Source organism: Rhododendron vialii, chromosome 4a (genome assembly GCF_030253575.1).
Source record: "Rhododendron vialii isolate Sample 1 chromosome 4a, ASM3025357v1".
NCBI classification, from domain to species: Eukaryota; Viridiplantae; Streptophyta; class Magnoliopsida; order Ericales; family Ericaceae; genus Rhododendron; species Rhododendron vialii.
In genome coordinates, this window is record NC_080560.1 from 6288808 (window position 1) to 6306502 (window position 17695).

Sequence of the window (17695 nt, forward strand, 5' to 3'; positions counted from 1 at the left end):
GGCACGCTTCAGTTTTGGAGTCACCACTTAGTTTTTTAGAAACACTACGAAAACAAAGAGGGGTCGAGATTTGGGAGCTAAAGTACGAAAAAGGCAGGTGTTAGGCACCCCTTTCCCCCGACCAAACAGTAATACTTCGAATCTTCGATTAACGGGCTTTTAAACTTTCCGTGCATCTAAGTTCTTAAAACAAAAAGACAAGAAAATAACGTTTTGCATTGTCATATGATGGATTGATTAAGAAATTGCCAAGACTACACAAATTCAACAGAACGCACGAGTACCTTAACTTAAGGGTATCTCCCTGTGCCAGCATTCCTTAGTGAAATAAAGCTTGGAATGTATGTCGTTGCTCCAATAATGACAGATGAAATTCTGCTGACCCTGACCTTTCTGATACTTCCGTCCCTCATATTACAAGAAAACAGAATGGAGACAAATACCATGAAGATTTCCCCGTTGTTCAGAACCATTAACGGTTGTTAAAGAAGGCCAGGGTAAAGATCTAAAAATGGGATTTCAATGACAAAATCTTTTGTCCAAGAGTCCTGCACCGCATAATCATCACCCATATTTCAAGCATATCGTTAGCAGGATGATGAGATACTGACAGACCATCCTTCAACACCACCATTTTCATCATTTCCACCTGAAGCTGTCCAGGAAGTCCACGAAATTGAGATGGCCCCGGAAATGGCTGGAATCGCTCCTTCCCAAAGTTGAAACAACACATCGATTCGAAACAATTTTCGGTGTCGTGGACAATCCAATGAAGAGCCCCCATTCAAAAAGCAACCGCCAGAATACAAATGCAGATAAAGCGGAGCATCTCCAACTCCCCTCCACAAATTAGTCCCTACGGTGTTGATTTCAGCCTCCAACTTGATTAGTCCCGGTGACCCAAACCCTACACTCAAAGATAAGAACCGCAACACTTTGTATCAATTAGTCCCTGAGCAGAATCCAAACCCAGAACCGCATATAGAACCCTTTTCTACTTGGGGCACAGTCACATACTCGTCAACAACAGGATTGCATATAACATATGGGTCATAACTCCTAGGCTTGTAGAGGCAAATTATGCCATTGCAAGAACTCAAAACCTCTAATCCCTTAATGGGTAAATCACAATTAGGTTTGAACTTCAAAAGGGCTTTATCGGGTACACGAATATTGCCGTTTATGCCACTATCCACAACGCAGGGATCAATTGATTCTACTAAGCACAGGGAAGATTCCCTCATATTGTAGGAACGAAGCAAGAGGGTGGGCTGTGATCTGGAGAGGTGGAGTTGAGCAAATTGAGGGTCTGAGATCAAGTTGCGGAAATATGAACATACGCACCTGCAATTGCAGATTGTTGTCATGGGCAGTTTGCTCAGAATCTCCATTAGAATGAAGTGTGGGATGGAGAGTATGGAGGGACCCATCGCCGCCGCGTTGGGCGTGCTTGCTCAGCTTCTTTTCATTGTGAGAAAAATTTTCATCACTTCTGAGGTTACAAGAAACGAAAGGTTACTACTAAACCCGTAGACTTTTAGAGAGAAGGGGTTAGGTGGCGTTCCACTTAAAAAAAAGAGGCGTCGCTATTCGCAGCCTCGTATTTTCTTCCATAGCCCATTGCATTTCGGTAAATAGTTATTGAAAATCATACATAACATTTCGGTAAATAGTCGTTAAAAACAAGATTATATTTCGATAACTACATGTCGAAAATATGTTCAATCTTCGGCAAACAACTGCCGAACATACATTTTCGGTAAATAGTTGTTGAAAAAAATATTATATTTCGGTAATTGGATGTTGAAAATGTATCTCAATTTCGGTAACTAACTGTCGAGTATAATTGAAAATTTTTAATGGGTTATGGGAGAAAATACGGGGCTGCGAATAGCAGCTCCCAAAAAAAAAGAAGAAGAAGGTATTGGAAAAAAAATGGTAATTTCAAGGTCAAAAATCATGTGTTGACGTAAAAAAATTTTCTACCAATATGAATATTGTTTGATAGATCTCATTGAAATCTTTTAAAAGGTGCAAAATGTAAAGACCCGTATTTTAGGCCTATATTTTTTTTTATATATCATTGTACGGCTTGTCGAGATAAACCGTGTGGATATATGGAATGACGTATTCGTAGAAGGATATAAAGGTAAATGGATGAGAGGTGCATGTGTGAGTGTGTGATGTGAGGGCATGGGATTATTCCCCCCCACCTCTATTATTTCCAGGGAACACTTTCCCCTTCTCATTCTTTTCCTCTCGGCTGTCTCTCTCTCTAATTCTCTCGTCTCTCTCCGGCTCTCATCTCTCTCTCCCGACCTCTTCATCAAAGCCCACCAAATTGGTGCAAAACCCATACAAACCCACCTCCATTTTGGCTTCTATACGCGACTTCAACCTTGAATCTCGTGGGTCTAGCTCGGAGGAGGAGTATTCAGTTTATTTCGAAGTTTGGAGAGCTAGGGCTTGCTCAAATTGCGTGGGTTTCGCTTCTCGACTTGAGGTTATTGGCCTTTCCGTGTTTTAAAGTTCTACCGGTAGGACTTGTTTGCCTACCGGTAGGTCACGCGCGAATTGCCTACCGGTAGGTCACGCGCGAATTGGAGTGTTGGCCTTTCTGATTTCGAGTTCTACCGGTAGGACTTGCTTGGCTACCGGTAGGTTGCGTTTCCGTTTTAAAGTTCTACCGGTAGGACTTGCCTGCCTACCGGTAGGAGATCAGGAGTTTCAGCTGCTTCTTTGAGCTGCTGCAGTATCTTTCAGCTGCTTCCTTATATCCTTCAACTCGCATGTCGAAGCTTTTCATTGACTCTAATGAGTGTGTTTAAGCATCTTTCTAAGTGTTTTGGTGAGTATTACTCGTGTCTCACTTAGAGTGGCATCAATGGACTAGAGTGAACATGTATAGGAATTCGATGAGTAGTATTAAAATTTGTTCTCTCTCTCGACTCGTAAAATTCTTAGATTCTTTTAGTACATGCTTTTACTGACTCCGAGTATAGAAACTAGATAATCGGGCATCGTAGAGTCTAGTCGTGGATTAATATGTGGCTCGTAAAGGTACGGAAAATGTACTTAGAGGTACGGTGAAGACGTGTGAGATTATGGTGTACTTGAAGGGAAAAGGGTGTGTATTAATTAATTAGTCAGAGTCTTGACATGGATGACAGTTAGGAGCGGTTTGAGATGTAATCAACGTGGTGGATTGGTAGATTGTTTAAAATGCTTGAAGTGAAAATCGATGTGAGAAAGAATTGTTTGAGAGGATAAAATAACTTGTGTCCTCACGACTCGTCAAGTCTTTTAATCCTTTTGACACTCTCTCTATGAGGTTCAAGTGTAGAAACTAATGGATAAAGTATGGTAGGATTATGCGTACGGGTTTGATACGCTATGTCAGGTGCAAATGGGTAAACTAGTAAAAATGCATGAACATGTACATTTGTGGAGTCGCGTAATGATTAATTAAAATTCAGCGGTATAACCGTCAAAGGGATGATGAAATTGATTATGAAATGATGTCGATTGTGAAAGGTGTGAAAGGTGACCCAAGTGGTCGTTATTGAGGGAAAAGACTCGGGGTGACCCTACGCTTGAGGGAACTAGACCCGAGGTGACCCAACTGATTCATATTATTGGAGGAAAAGACTCGGGGTGACCCTACGCTCGAGGGAACTAGACCCGAGGTGACCCCACCTGATTATTATTATTGAGGGAAAAGACTCGGGGTGACCCTGCGCTCGAGGGAACTAGACCCGAGGTGACCCTAGTGATTATTGATGGGAAATACCGGATTAAAGGAAAAGAAAGGTTTTGAAATAAAGGGATTTAATGAAGGTCAATGTGGACACGAGAAAGATTGTACCACCGTGCAAAGAATGATAAGATGTTTTGATTTGATTATAGACAAATGTGGAATGACGTGAGTTCAATAATATGATTAGTTAAAGAAGTAAACGGCTAGTGACATTGATGTGAAGTCTAGGACTCTTAGGCGATAATTTGCAGCTTGTTGGTAGTCACTTGTACTATAGGCGTATCTGTCCATACTCATTCATTCTCGGTGTATGATTCATTCAAACTACATATAGCTTGAGCTTAGAATTCTCTACTGGGCTAGTGTAGCTCAACCAAATCTTTCTTTTCAGGTTCTGATGCCGGGCAATAGATTGCATGCATTGTGTGCTTGACAGTAAAAGATTTTTGGAAGCTGACATCACTGGTTATTTCGTCATCTTTGTGAAGATCTAAATTCGTTAAAGATGGTTTTGTAAATAATTGCTATTGAATTTTCTTTTGACTAAAGTTGTAATTATCTAAACTTAAGGACTTGTTTGTAAATTAAACAGGTGGGAAACTCCTTTGGGTAACGTATATGATATGCGAGGTTTCTCTTTTATTGAAATGTATTACTTAATTATGTTGAAAATCGAGGGCGTGACACAAAAAAAATTAAAAAATTATTTTTCATTTTCGTTATATTTGAGTTTGAAATTATATTCTTTTTGAAAAATAAGATTTTGGGAGAAAGTGGAACGGACGTTAATTCCACCGACACACCTTTAACTATGAATGTGGATCACTCAGCCCCTGAACACAGAAACCCGATCAACCAAATGTCATAGGTTTAGGATTTTAGGTATTTTTATAAAATATCCTAGAATTTAGGAGACGTATGTGAACTTGTGGGCTTACAAAATGTTATGTTGGATGTGGACTTACAAAATGTTGGACAAGACATGAACTTAGGAAATCTCTATAATAAACTTATCACTAAATCTACCTTGAAAGATTTGGTAATAGGTCTACTATATTGGGCCACCGTTTGGCACTGCCAATTTTTTCCTAATTCCCCCAAAATCTCTTTCCCCTTCCTCTTCCCCCCACCCACCCACCCACCCACCCACCCACTCACACACAAACACATTCTCTCTTTCTCTCTCTCCACGTCATCCATTATATCTTTCTCAATTTCAAAAAATGAATTGAATCTGAAAAATTAGGAATGGATGCTTGAAAACTTGAGAGCACACAATACATTTGTTTAGTAAATTGATTGATGATTGATAGCGTTTTGCACGTTCAATGTATGGAACAACAAAAAAAAGTCCACGATATGTTTTTTCAATTTTTATGCATCAAACGTGCATAACACTAATTTTAAATGGAAAAATTTAAAATCAGCCCACTGGGTTGACAATAAAAATTGTGAATGTGTATTAAAAAGTATAAAAAAATATAGAAATATTTGTTTTTCTTATTCTCTTGTGTGTTTATTGTCAATCCATTGAGCTGATAATAGAAAGACTGATTTTAAATAACTTTGAACATGTGCCATGGGACTATGGGAGTATGAATGCGGAAGTCAATCAGCAAGGGAGAGTATATTCATGGACTCGCGAGAGTTTTTTTTGTTTTCGTTTGGCGTTTTCAGTAATTGGCACGTGGGTTTTTTTTATTTTTAAAAAATTAAAACTCTAGAAATTTAGGATTAAAAAATTAGAAGCTTTTGCTGCTCAAATATACTCCCTCCGTCTCATTTTTATTGTCTATTTTCGTTTTTCGTGTCATTCTTTCAACGCTTATATCTCTCAATTTACAACGTTTTTTTATAATTTTGAAAACTTTGTATTATAGATCTAATCGAGAACTATCAAACAAGATCCATATTGCATATTTTTGGAGATACATATTGGAAGATATAAATGTTGAAAAAACGACACGAAAAACGAAAATGGACAATAAAAATGGAACGGAGGGAGTATTTGTATGGGTTATTCATTGATTTGATTAATTGATGGTTGCTATTGATATTAATTGACTGGCCGATGTGTGAGACAATTTGAAAATTCAGTAATTATATTATCACACCTATTTATACATTCATATTCATAATAAGAATGAAACCCGTACTATGTGAATGGATATATAAATAAGTGTGATGATAGGAGGACTCTTAGAAAATTTCATGCATTTGTATAGATTTATGTACCGATATCGATTGATTGGCATGTTCGATGGACATGAGTCAGGACAATAGAAGAAAGTTCACATTGATTGCCGTAATATATACTCCTAAATATAATTAAAAAAAAAAAAAAACTTCATCTCTCTCTCTCTACCCCACGTTCTCTCTCTCCCCCCCCTTTTTCCTCTCCCAAATTTCACAAATTACAAAAATCAAAATTGTAAGAACGTAGAATTGGTGTTTGGAGAATCCCCTTTTGAGTCCAACTACATTTGTATGTAGTATAGATCTTCTTTTCTTTAACATCGTAGTATAGATTGATTAATTGATGATGGGAAACACACCCTAATCCTCGCTGTATCGCTCAACCCAGTTTCTTCCTCGGGAGTGGAAGAGAAATTTTTCACAATGGAAAAAGAAGCAGATCAAGCAAACTGCCCGTGAACGCAGCGACGGGCTCCTCAATATTCTCCATCCCAAGCTGCCTTCTCATGGAGATTCTGAGCAAACTACCCATGTCCACAATCTGCAATTGCAGGTGCGTGTGTTCATATTTCCGCTACTAAATTTCATACCCTCAATTTGCTCAACTCCACCTCTCTACATCACAACCCTCCCTCATGTTTTGGGACCGTCGTTGGGATTGTATTGTGCACTGAATAGAATTGATTCATCCCTGTCTTGTCCCTATCGGCGCAAACAACCGCTACGCGCCTAGGATTTTGAGATTCAAGTCTAAATGTGATGTACCCACTGCAGAATTGGAGGTATTGAGTTCTTGCAATGGTTTAATTTGCTTCTACTGGCCTAGGACTTATAACCCATATGTTATATGCAATCCGGTTATCAATGCGCATGTGATTGTACCCCAAATGGAAAAGGTTTTTTTTGACCAATGCGGTTCTGGGTATGGATTTTGCTCAAGGACTAATCAATACAAAGTGTTGCGTTTGTTATCTCCGAGTATAGGGTTTGGGGTGCCGGGATTAATCAAGTTGGAGGCTGAAATCAACACTGTGGGGACTAGTAATTTGTGGAGGAGAGTTGGAGATGCTCCGAGCTATCTGCATTGCTGTTCTGGTGGTTGCTTTTTAAATGGGTCTCTTCATTGGATTGTCCACGACACTGAAAATTGTTTCGAATCAATGTGTTGTTTTGACTTTGGGAAGGAGAGATTCCAGCCATTTCCGGGGCCATCTCAATTTCGTGGACTTCCTGGACAACTTCGGATGGAAATGATGAAAATGGGAGTGTTGAAGAATGGTCTGTCAGTATTTCATCATCCTAATTGTTATATGCTTGATATATGGGTGATGAAGGATTATGCAGTGCGGGAGTCTTGGACTAAAGATTTTGTCATTAAACTCCCATGGGTAGCAACTTACTTTGGCTATATTTATCAACCGTTAAATGGTTTTGAACAACGGGGTTATCTTGATAGTATATGCTTTATCTGTCCTGCTTTCTTGTAATACGATGGACAAAAACAGTTTCAGAAAGTTCATGGTCAATGGGATTTCATCCTTCACTAGAGCAATGACGTACATTCCAAGCTTTGTTTCAATAATGAATGCTGCCAGAGGGAGATACTCTTACGGTACTCATGAATTCTATTGAATTTGAAAAGTCTTGGCAATTTCTTAGTCAGTAAATCATATGATAATGGTAGACATCATTTTTTCTTGTCTTTTCGTTGCATAACTTAGATGTGCAAAAAGTTAAAGGAACTAAGGGATAATTTTGGCATGAATATAAATTTGGGCACCCAAGAATCAGAGGTTAGGACCTGGTGGAAATCAAACCCTTCTCTCAATTATATTCAATCGCACAATCAAGGACCAGAAAATTGCAAAGGCACTATGCGTAGGAGTGTTTCATCTCATTGGAACACATGGACCCCCTCAGTTGAAATTGTTTGGGGCAGTTTGTTTCATTCTCCACATCAGGGTACGCATGAGTTCCCTCTATGTTATGGAACTTTAACCATGGCCTTATAACATTGCAAATGCTGAATTGGCATAATTTTCGATTGGAAGGGCTTAGGTTGATATGGGGAATACTTTTTAGATTACCTGCTAGGTATAAAACACAGTAAACAAATGACAATTTCCCTTTTTCTCCTCTAATATCCAAAATCTGCTTAATACATTGATTTGTCGCATATGGGATTAGAGTTCGTCTATTGCAAATGGACAAGACAAACACAACAAAAATGGAGGACCTTGTTAGTTCATAATTCCATTACTCTGAACAAAAAATATGACACTTATACTTCGCTCGTCCTTTGATTTAACCATACAGTAGGGAGTATGACTAGTAGCGTTCTGAAGAGTGAACAAACAACAAAGTATATTGCATCCTTACCATTCCTGTTTTAGATGGCCCATTGTGCAGTTTTTTTTTATTTTTTTGTTTCAACGCTTCTTGGTCTTCAATTTCAACTCCTTGTGCAAAGTAGGTCAAGACCCTATGGTTGTTCAACACCTTTCTAGACTCTCTATTTACTGAAGGAGTTTCAACACACTGGTTTTGATACTAAACTTCGAACTCGTCATTTCTTTTGTTATTTTAATGGTCTAATTCATGATCTAGTTACTAAGAGTGACTGACATAATTTTTGAAGCCACTAATTGGCTAATATTCGGGTGCACTGTAACTTTTCTGTAACAACCTGTCTCCACAATAAAATTCTACCCAATTTAACCACCAAAAACTATATACTGTAATGGTTTCATAATTTTCTACCCTTTTCACCTCTCCTTTTTCCCTCTTCCCTTGATCCATTTTCCCAGTCCCTTTTATTCATGGTTTTGCCTCCAAATGAAGGTCCTGCCCCCGTTATTGCCCCTTCTTCCAAGCACCCACCCCTTGATATATACTACTATTACTATAGCTTCACAACAGAACATAAGGAACAAATTCCTTAGACGGCTCCTCTCCCTCTCTCTCTTCCCATCCGTCAGTCCCGCCCATTTTAGATCCTCATCCTCCTCTTTGTAAAGAATCTGTTGAGTCCCCAAAGAAATGTCCAAGAGGTTGGCAGTACTTGTCATTCACCTGTTGCTTTTGTCTCGCCTTGGATCTTGTTTTTTTTTTCCCTCTCTTTCCACTCGAAGCAAACATATCCTAACTCGCACATGCACCCACTCATCAGAACTTCATGTGGAGACAACCCCATGAGTTGCACATGTCTTTCATGCAAATTAAGATATTCCTATATTGAAGTTGTCTTTCCTCTGGACTTCATGCCAAACCACATAGCACTTGGCTCAGATTGTTCAAAAGTCGGGTCTTAAATTTTCAAACTAAGCGCCCCTAAGATTTGTTATATGGAGAGAAAAAGGTGACTTCATCGATAAAATTTGCTCCCGATCCACGGTGCAATGCAATTAGAGATGAGGACTGTATGAAGAATAGTTCTAATTCAAGTGTATTTTGTAACTCTGAATCTATGGCAATGTTATGAAGAGTTGAAGAAGTTCTTACTACCACACCTAGTGCCACTTTATCCTGGCCCTGATTTATATATGAAGACGGTGCAAGTTGTACTCTATAAAACACACTTCTCTCTAGTTGTCATGAACTCACAGTAGAGTTCAACAAGTAGACATGAACTCACAGTAGACATGTCGAGATACATCTTGGCCATCCTATGTGGCATATTTGATTTTTTTTTTCTTCATATTATTATATCTTTTTGATGGACACAGGTAGGTCCAGACATATCTCAGGCTCGGTTATATGAGAACATTTAGGCCCGGTTTGGAATATTTATTTTTTATTTTGATTTTACTTTAGTTATTATTAGTATTTTTTAATTTTTTTTTTGGGGTGGTGTTGCTTTTGAAATATTTAGGCTTGGTGTGAATTGTTCATAGTTATGAAGCACCGATACTCCTTATTGCTTGCCTTATCCCCGCGTTGGACACTCTGGGGAAACACAACGCTCCGGGGAAACAAAGGGGCAGGCGTATGCCACGTGGCATATGCAGTAAATTTAATTATTTTTAACTAGGGGACACTTCAGGGACACCCATGTCTCAACATAGACATGGATGGAAAAATGACATGGATCAATTCGTAGTATTGAAAGCTTATTCGGGGTTATTATGTACCACAAATATGAAGGAAAAAGTGCAAACAAGTTTATTTTTTTTATTGGTAAGTCAAACAACAAACAAACAAGTTAATTTTGACTAAATAAAACCCTATTTGTTTCAGTTGTTTCCGGATGGATTGTTCATATGAATGACAACTGAATACCTACTTTTTGCCATGTACCCTTCGTGTCCGTGTCATCATTTACTTAGATTTCCGTGTCCATATCCGTGCCCTTGTCCGTATTTGTTCTTCTAAGCTGAAAAGTGATCTTTAGTTTTTGTCAATACAAGGTGAAGCTTTACTAGTTGTAATAATATTGTGTTTTGTAGCATTTTACTACTATGGTAGAATTGAAGATGGGCATTTGATTTACAAGCTTTGTGATGTTCCATGGTCGTTTTACGCTGAGTTGTGGAACTTGAATGAGTGGTCAATATCTACAAAAAGGAGTTGGACAGTCACAGGAAAAGAAGCCATGTTTTGTATATGTTGGTTGAGAAGATGGCAAAGGTTGGGCATATTTCATACTCATTTGGGTTGGAAGCCAATGATTCATTCTTACGAGTTGAGGAAAGTAACTATCAGTTGTTTGAGTCATCTCTAAATCGACTCAAGCAAGAGAATTTTTACAAATTATGTTTGGACAGATGATGCCTCAAGCATATTGTCATCGTGTTTTACTTGTATTTGGCTTTCGTTATTTAAATCACCTTATCTGCCTTTAGATGGTTTGATGAGTATTTCATGCATTCCTTGTTTCCTTCATGCATTCCTTGTTTCCTTAATTTGGTATCCATGACGTTTCCTCAACAAACTGAATACAATGTTGAATGATTCATCGTGTTAATATATTCTTATTGTTTCTTTCTTCAATTGTTCAGACTGTCCATTCTTCAACAAATTATGGGTTGCATCAGAATTGAGATTGAAATAATAGGTTGAGGACGAGGGACTCATTCCATCTTCACTTCTTATGGATCAGCCCCGTTTTTTGGGAAAATTCCAAGCTGGTCCTATTTTCAGAGTTTTGTCCCTTGCAAATCCTTTATTATATTTCCCTTCACCATATGCCCTGACTCGCTTGGATAACATATTAAGCATGTGTTTGATGTTGACTTGTGTTGATAGGGATATACTGTATCTTTTTTCAATTTTAAATTTAGAACCAAGATTCGAGTAAAATCCTTGGAATCACACTCCAGCCAATGACTTGGTTGTTTGGCTAAATAATCCACTCTGGATTATTTTTTTATCCTTATTCAAATTTTTTTCGCATTTGTTAGTTTTTCGTTAATTTTTTGAGGATTATTGTTTTGTCATAACGAAAGAAATCTAAAAAGTAAAAATTATGTTCAAAATCGATTTTTTTTTGAATAAAAACGAAAAATTGCTTATTGACTTATTTTTGTCTTTATTCGAAAAAATTGAGTTTCGGTTGTAATTTTTTAATTTTTGGATTCTTTTCGCTATGACGAAGTAATAATCTTCAAAAAATTGACGAAAAACTAACAAATGCGAAATTTTTATGAATAAGAAAAAAAAATCCATAATGAATTATTTAGCTGAACAAGTGTTTAAAATCATATCAAAGTTTTAATCAAGGCCATTTTCTCTCTAAAATTTATAGCTATGCAATTAATGAAGTATATGTTGTGTTTGAATGAGTTTTTGAGAATTTTTTAGTTTGATTTTTGGGATAATGAGTAGAGAGAGAAATTAGGATAATAATTGGAGATAAGAATAATGAGTGATGAGAGATAGAGAGAGAAATAAGAATAATAATTGGAGAAAGAAATGAGAGGAATGATTGGAAGTATAAGTGTTTTTTAGTTGGATTTTTTTATTTTTTTTTTAAAGCAAACAAAGCATTAGGCCTTCCCGATCTTAGGATAGCATAGATTTGGTTTATCAAATGATAAAGAAAAAAAAAACCCGATATACCACCCATATCCGCCCTGATAACTGAACGGGGAGGAAAGTGAGTAACCAAATATGAACCAAACGGATATCGGGTATTTGCCGAACCGAACGAATAACCGAATCTGACAGAATTAATTAAAACAGCAAAACAGAAAAACAACAAAACAAAGACTTGAATCGATTGCCTGTAAAAATCGAGAGATGACTAGATGAGAGACGAGATCGAGAGAGAGAAATCTCACGATCTCTCAATGCCTCAATTGATAGTCACCTGCAAAAACAGAGTTATAGACATGGATGAAAGTGTGCAACAGTCACAGAAAGCCCATATCGCGAGAGAGAGATTCACCTGCCTAATGTGTCTTGAGAGCAAGAGAGGAGTGGAGACTCTATGGGCTGCTGGGAAAATGCAATGAAATGGGAAAACCCTAACACACACACACACATGTATATATATACCGGGTATTTTTGTAAATAATCTGTTTCGATTCGGTTCGGGAAACGGTTCAGTTATCTGCTGAATCGTAACCGAACCGCACTCGTTCGTTTTCTCCCATCCTCCACCATATCCGTACTAACGGAGAATTTTTTGGTTATGGTTCGGAAATAAAAACGGTTACGGTTCAAGTACCTATTCAATTCGGTCGAGATTGTTATCCCTGTACTTTCCAGCAATCATAATTTCTGGCGGGATTTTCAAATTTCGTTTCCAGCCCAAAGTTTTCAATTCGATCAGAGTTCACATCAACTTATTCAGATCTTTTTCTTTCATGTTCTCTCTCTCTCTCTCTCTATCTCTCTCTCTGTGTACCTCCAGTAACAACGATGAACCAGAGCACACCCTCAAAGAAGAAGAGGAAACTCTCCGTCCCAGAACTCCCAGCCCACATCACAGTCGACATCCTCTCCCGCTTCCCAGTCAAAACCCTACTCCATTCCCAGCTCGTTTGCAAACACTGGCTCTCTCTCACCTCACCTCACCAAACCCTCCCTTCGCCCGCCTCCACCTCTCCAAATCCCCAATCGCCCTCCTGATCAGACCCGCCCGCCCCGACTGCCGCCAGCTCCGCTTGATGGCCCTGATCGATCTCCACCTCCAAGCCCTCCCCAACTCCCACCCCAAACACGCTCAGTTGAAGCTCTCCCCTAATCTCCATTTCCCCCTTCTTGGCCATAGAGCAGTCAACTCCTGCAACGGTCTGCTCTGCTTGTATGACCAATCTGACCCTGTTTTCGTGTGTAATCCTGTTTTGGGGGAGTACATTTCCATACCCCTCTCCCAGCATAAGGGCTTGTTCGATCATACCACTAGTGCCTTCGGTTTTAGCCCAAAGACTAAAAAATACAAGGTGTTGCAGTTGTTTCTGAAATTCGTTTCGTACGAAAGAGAGACTTACGAGGCAGAAGCTGAAATATACACGCTCGGCGAAGGGCCGTGGAGAAGCCTAGTGAGGGTTCCTTTCCATCCGTGAGGGTTCCTTTCCATCCGGATAGTCAATCGTTCCATGCTTCCTTGAGTGGAGCTCTTGGTTGGTTCAATCACTCGTTCTATGCTTCCTTGAATGGAGCTTTTCATTGGCTCACTTTCGATCGTGCTAACCCTGACTTCATCCATTGTTTCGATTTCGACAGCGAGCGGTTTCATGTCGTTTGTGAGCCTCCCGAGTTTGGTACCCATCATAAGGAGTTTCCAAATCGTACGAGTCTTGGTGTGCTAAGAGATAGTCTGGCTATTTATGATTTTTCGAGTCCGGTTTGTGTTGAGATATGGATGATGAAGGATTATGGTATGAAGGAGTCTTGGACCAAAGAGTTTGCGATTGGAAATGGAATTTGCAAGAGAGGGCAGTTGGACAAATGCGAGCCAATTATGATCCTCGAGAGCGGGAGATCTTGATGTTAGTTAACAAGAATGGTCTGGTGGAATATAATCCTAAGTTAGGTAGTTTTAAGAATCTCAACATTTATGGGATCAAATCGGAATTCTACGCGGCTGGTCATATTCCCAGCTTTGTTCCCCTCCCTGATGTTGCCAAAGGGGAAAGACTGACTGCATGTATATATTTCCTTTCCCTTTCTTTATTTTATTTTATTTTCCTGTTTGCATGGTGTTAACTTCTTTTTTATGTTAACTTGCAGAAGAATTGTCTTAGGCCAAGAATGTCTGCTTTGACGATGCTTAAGATTGCATTGCAGAAAATTGTGGACAGTTGCTGTGAATCGAGTTTGCACGCTCTTCCTGTCGTTCCCACCATGGAGGAATGTCTGGCAAAGCTGTCATCGATGCCTCAGTTCTTGCAAAGCAATGAGATGCGGGTAAAATTTAGAAGCTTGTTCGCGGATTCCGATCACCGTGCCTTGTTTATGGCATGCCCTGATGACGAGAGGAGGTACTATTTTATTCACCAAGCATGCCCTGTCACAGGTCTGGCCTTGAGATTTTGGAGGCCCTAGGCGAAATATGAAAATGGGGCCTCTCATGGTTTTATATATAAATTAGTTGTTCAATATGAGAAGCAAAATGGCTGTGTAGGTTAGTGGCATGCAGCTTTGATCTTGTTTTAGGTGTCCTGGATCGCAAGTTCGAATGCATCTGCCGTTAGTTTGAACAATTCTTTTGCACAAGTTCAAAAACTGTGCTCATAAAATGAAGCGTCCATGGCTTGAACACTAGACCTTTAGGTTGAAGGGCGTAAATCTTACCACTACGCTACACACTCTCATTCAGAAAAAGTTCGACATGTATAATATTTAACATATTCCTGTATTTTGGGGCCCAATAATTGAGTCCAAAACGGGAGGCCCAAGGTGGTCGCCTGGTGGGCCTATGCCTAGGGCCAGCCCTGCCCTGTCACCATTAAAGAGTGTATGGCAAAGCTATCATCGATTCCCCGAGTTCTCCCGAAACAGTGAGCTGTGGGCAAGAGGTGCAAACCTGTTCAAGCATTCTAAGAATCAAGCCCTTTTTATGGCATGCCCTGATGACGAGAAGAGTTGCTATTTTATTATGCATGGAATCGCCGAGGAGGCTGAACAAAGAAACAACAATAGTGGTTTGCACCCGGGTAAAGTTTGAGACTTCAGTCTCTCTGTACTTACACAATGGGACCATGTTGGTTTGTTGCTTTCTTTTAATGGTTATATGGTTTATGGAGTTTGAGAACACTTTTTAGCATTGAACGGTTATTATGGTTTTGTGGGTAGGGTTTAGTATGAGATAGTTTCATGACATTAGGACTGGTTAACTTATGGCCGTGTCAGTTAGACACTTCGATTGTATTATTGAGGTATGCATTTCATCGTTCTGCATACTCGCTGCTTGAATGGCCAAGTTTGCAAGTTCTTTTCACGGCTATGGTTTCCTGTGTTGCGTTATAATACCAGTAGGACTTCCTTGTGGGCAATACACTTCTAATACCAGTTATGACTTCTTATTTTACTGTGTTTTCATCTTCTGATGGTGGGATTGGGTTCAGTTTCGTGTACTTTAATTAATGGCGAAGCGTAGTGGAACCATTGTATCAGGAGAAAAATGACCGGCTATTGTTTTGTGGCGGGAGAACAGCAAGTAAGTTGCAGTTTCTATTTTTCAAGGTTGTACAGAAGGTAATGGAGACATGATCATTTTGGCTACGCAATCAATTCTTGATTTAGATAGAATATTGCATAGTTGCTATAATGAGTTGGTTTTCTATTTTATGTCTGATAGGGAGCTGGAGAAAATTTGACCTGTTGATCTTTCGGAAAAACTCTGAATAACGTACCCATCAAAAAAAGAAAAGGAACGTAAAAGAAGAAAAAAAGAATTAAGCTGGTTTCCTTCAGATTATGCTTCCATCTGATCTGTATTGAAAATGAAATGGACATGCAGAGGATGAACTGTTGGGAAGAAGCTGAATCTTCTTCATGTGAGGCAGATTGATAAACATATTGCGTGGTGCTATACAGTGATAGTTCCCTTTGGACGTAATTATGCTGCTGCTATTTCAGACAAGGGAAGAAAGAAAGGTTAGCTTCAATGCCTACTTTTGTTATCGCAGCTCGTCACTGATTGCTTTAGCTGCTGTTTGTTTTAGTTTATTTCTGCATTTTGTACTAAAACTACAGTGAAGTTTCTTGCATTGGTTTAGGCCCAGCGTTCAAGACATCGTATGTACGAGTTTTATGATCTGAATTTTCCTTCCATTGTGGTAGGAAGGAACTTAAAAGAAACCAATGGATAGATCGGTTTGGAATCATGGATCTGTGGGGAATTCATGAGTAGAGTAAAAATGATCACTTGATCTGTTCATTGAAAATCACTTGATCACACATCATTCCTATTGTTTGGGATATGTAGAAGGCCATATGTCCAGAATACTGGTAGCAATTTTCTAGGAGTTTTAGTGAGTTTCTGGTATAGGGAAATGAAACATATGGGAAAGGGAATGTGTTGCGATGCTCTCTGATGGGAGCGTCACAACGCATTATTTTCGTTCATGACACTGTTGCGAGTTAGAATCCAACTTGTGAGAATATAATGCGATACCAAGTTTCTGCTTAGAGGTAGATTAGAGCAAGAACAGCTATTTTTGTAACCCCAAGTTTCCACTACCGGGTATCTTTGTGTGACGATATTATGTACTGTTCCGTTAAAATAGTTTTACGGAGGTGAATCGTGCGCGTCCACAAGAGTCTTGGACGGTTCGAATTTTAAAAAAACTTTTCCACAGAAGAGTTTAGGGTGTTCCAGTTTCTAAAAAAAGAAACTTTTAGAAAAAGGAAGGTAATTTCAAGCTAAAAAATCATGTGTGTACGCAAATAATTTTTTTACTAATATGGATCTTGTTTGATAGATCTCATTGAGATATTTTAAACAGTGTAAAAAAATTAAAAAATTATTTTTCATTTTCATTATATTTGAATTTAAAATTAACTTCTTTTTGTTCTTTTTCAAAAAGAAGGTTTAAAAAGAAAGCGGAATGGTGCCAGTCCGGATTTTTGAAAAACTTTTCTTGGGAAGAGTTAAAAGTTTTTAAAAATCTGGACCATTGATTGTCAAGACAAACATGTGAGATTTGCCGCTTCCGTGAACAATTTATTTACGGCTCCTCCGTGAATAAAACTCTTCCCTGGATATTTTTAAAAAAAAATTTGGACCGTTGATTGTCAAAACGGGCGGGTGAGATTTACCGCCTCAATGAACAATTTATTCACGGCATCTCTCGTGAATGAAAGTGTGGACCATATTTTTAAAAAAAGAACAAGGTCTGGTGCCTGCTGTGACTTGGGGGAGTTGTACTCTTCTGATGGGTTTGATCCTGGGCCACTTGTTATGCAGTATATGAATCGTTCACTTTGTTCGGCTTGTCAAGTTTATTGTCCATGTTGAAAATATTTTCATCCACCTTCTATCATTCTTCTAACTTTTTAAATTCATGTTATCAACACAAATTAAAAAAAGAGAATAATTTGTTCATGGAAGAACCGTGAATAAGTTATTCATTGAGGCGTGCAATCTCACCTCTTACCTGTCCGTTTTGGCAGTTAATGGTCCAGATTTTAAAAAAAAACTAACTCTTTTTTGGAAGAGTTTATTTAAAATCCGGTCCAATACACTTTCAGACGCGCGCAATTGGGCTCTGTAAAAACTTATTTACGGAACCTCCGTAAATAAGGTTTTTCTGGTAATAAAATTACTTAGATTGGCAATGAGTTAATAAATAT

At 38.7% G+C, this 17695-nt stretch overlaps 3 protein-coding genes across 3 annotated transcripts in view; 2 read left to right on the forward strand and 1 right to left on the reverse strand.

The window, feature by feature from the left end:
* The window catches only part of LOC131322913 (F-box protein At3g07870-like), a 96704-nt gene that overhangs the window by 24242 nt on the left and 54767 nt on the right, over positions 1 to 17695 (forward strand). The window lies entirely within an intron of this gene.
* LOC131322919 (F-box protein At1g53790-like) lies at positions 202 to 1630 on the reverse strand. Its single transcript, XM_058354514.1, has one exon. The coding sequence runs from the start codon at positions 1428 to 1430 to the stop codon at positions 942 to 944; it is 489 nt and encodes a 162-aa protein (XP_058210497.1). The 5' UTR covers positions 1431 to 1630; the 3' UTR covers positions 202 to 941.
* Positions 6145 to 10792, forward strand: LOC131322920 (uncharacterized). The gene is made up of 2 exons (XM_058354515.1): positions 6145 to 7565; positions 10399 to 10792. Exons 1-2 carry the CDS (start codon positions 7379 to 7381, stop codon positions 10671 to 10673), a joined length of 462 nt encoding a protein of 153 aa, XP_058210498.1. The 5' UTR covers positions 6145 to 7378; the 3' UTR covers positions 10674 to 10792.

Coding starts and splice junctions, on each gene's coding strand:
- LOC131322919 (XM_058354514.1), bottom strand. CDS start 1,430: ATGGGTCCCTCCATACTCTCCATCCCACACTTCATTCTAATGGAGATT.
- LOC131322920 (XM_058354515.1), top strand. CDS start 7,379: ATGGTTTTGAACAACGGGGTTATCTTGATAGTATATGCTTTATCTGTC. Junction 7,566..10,398: donor CAGAGGGAGATACTCTTACG/GTACTCATGAAT, acceptor TGTGTTTTGTAG/CATTTTACTACTATGGTAGA.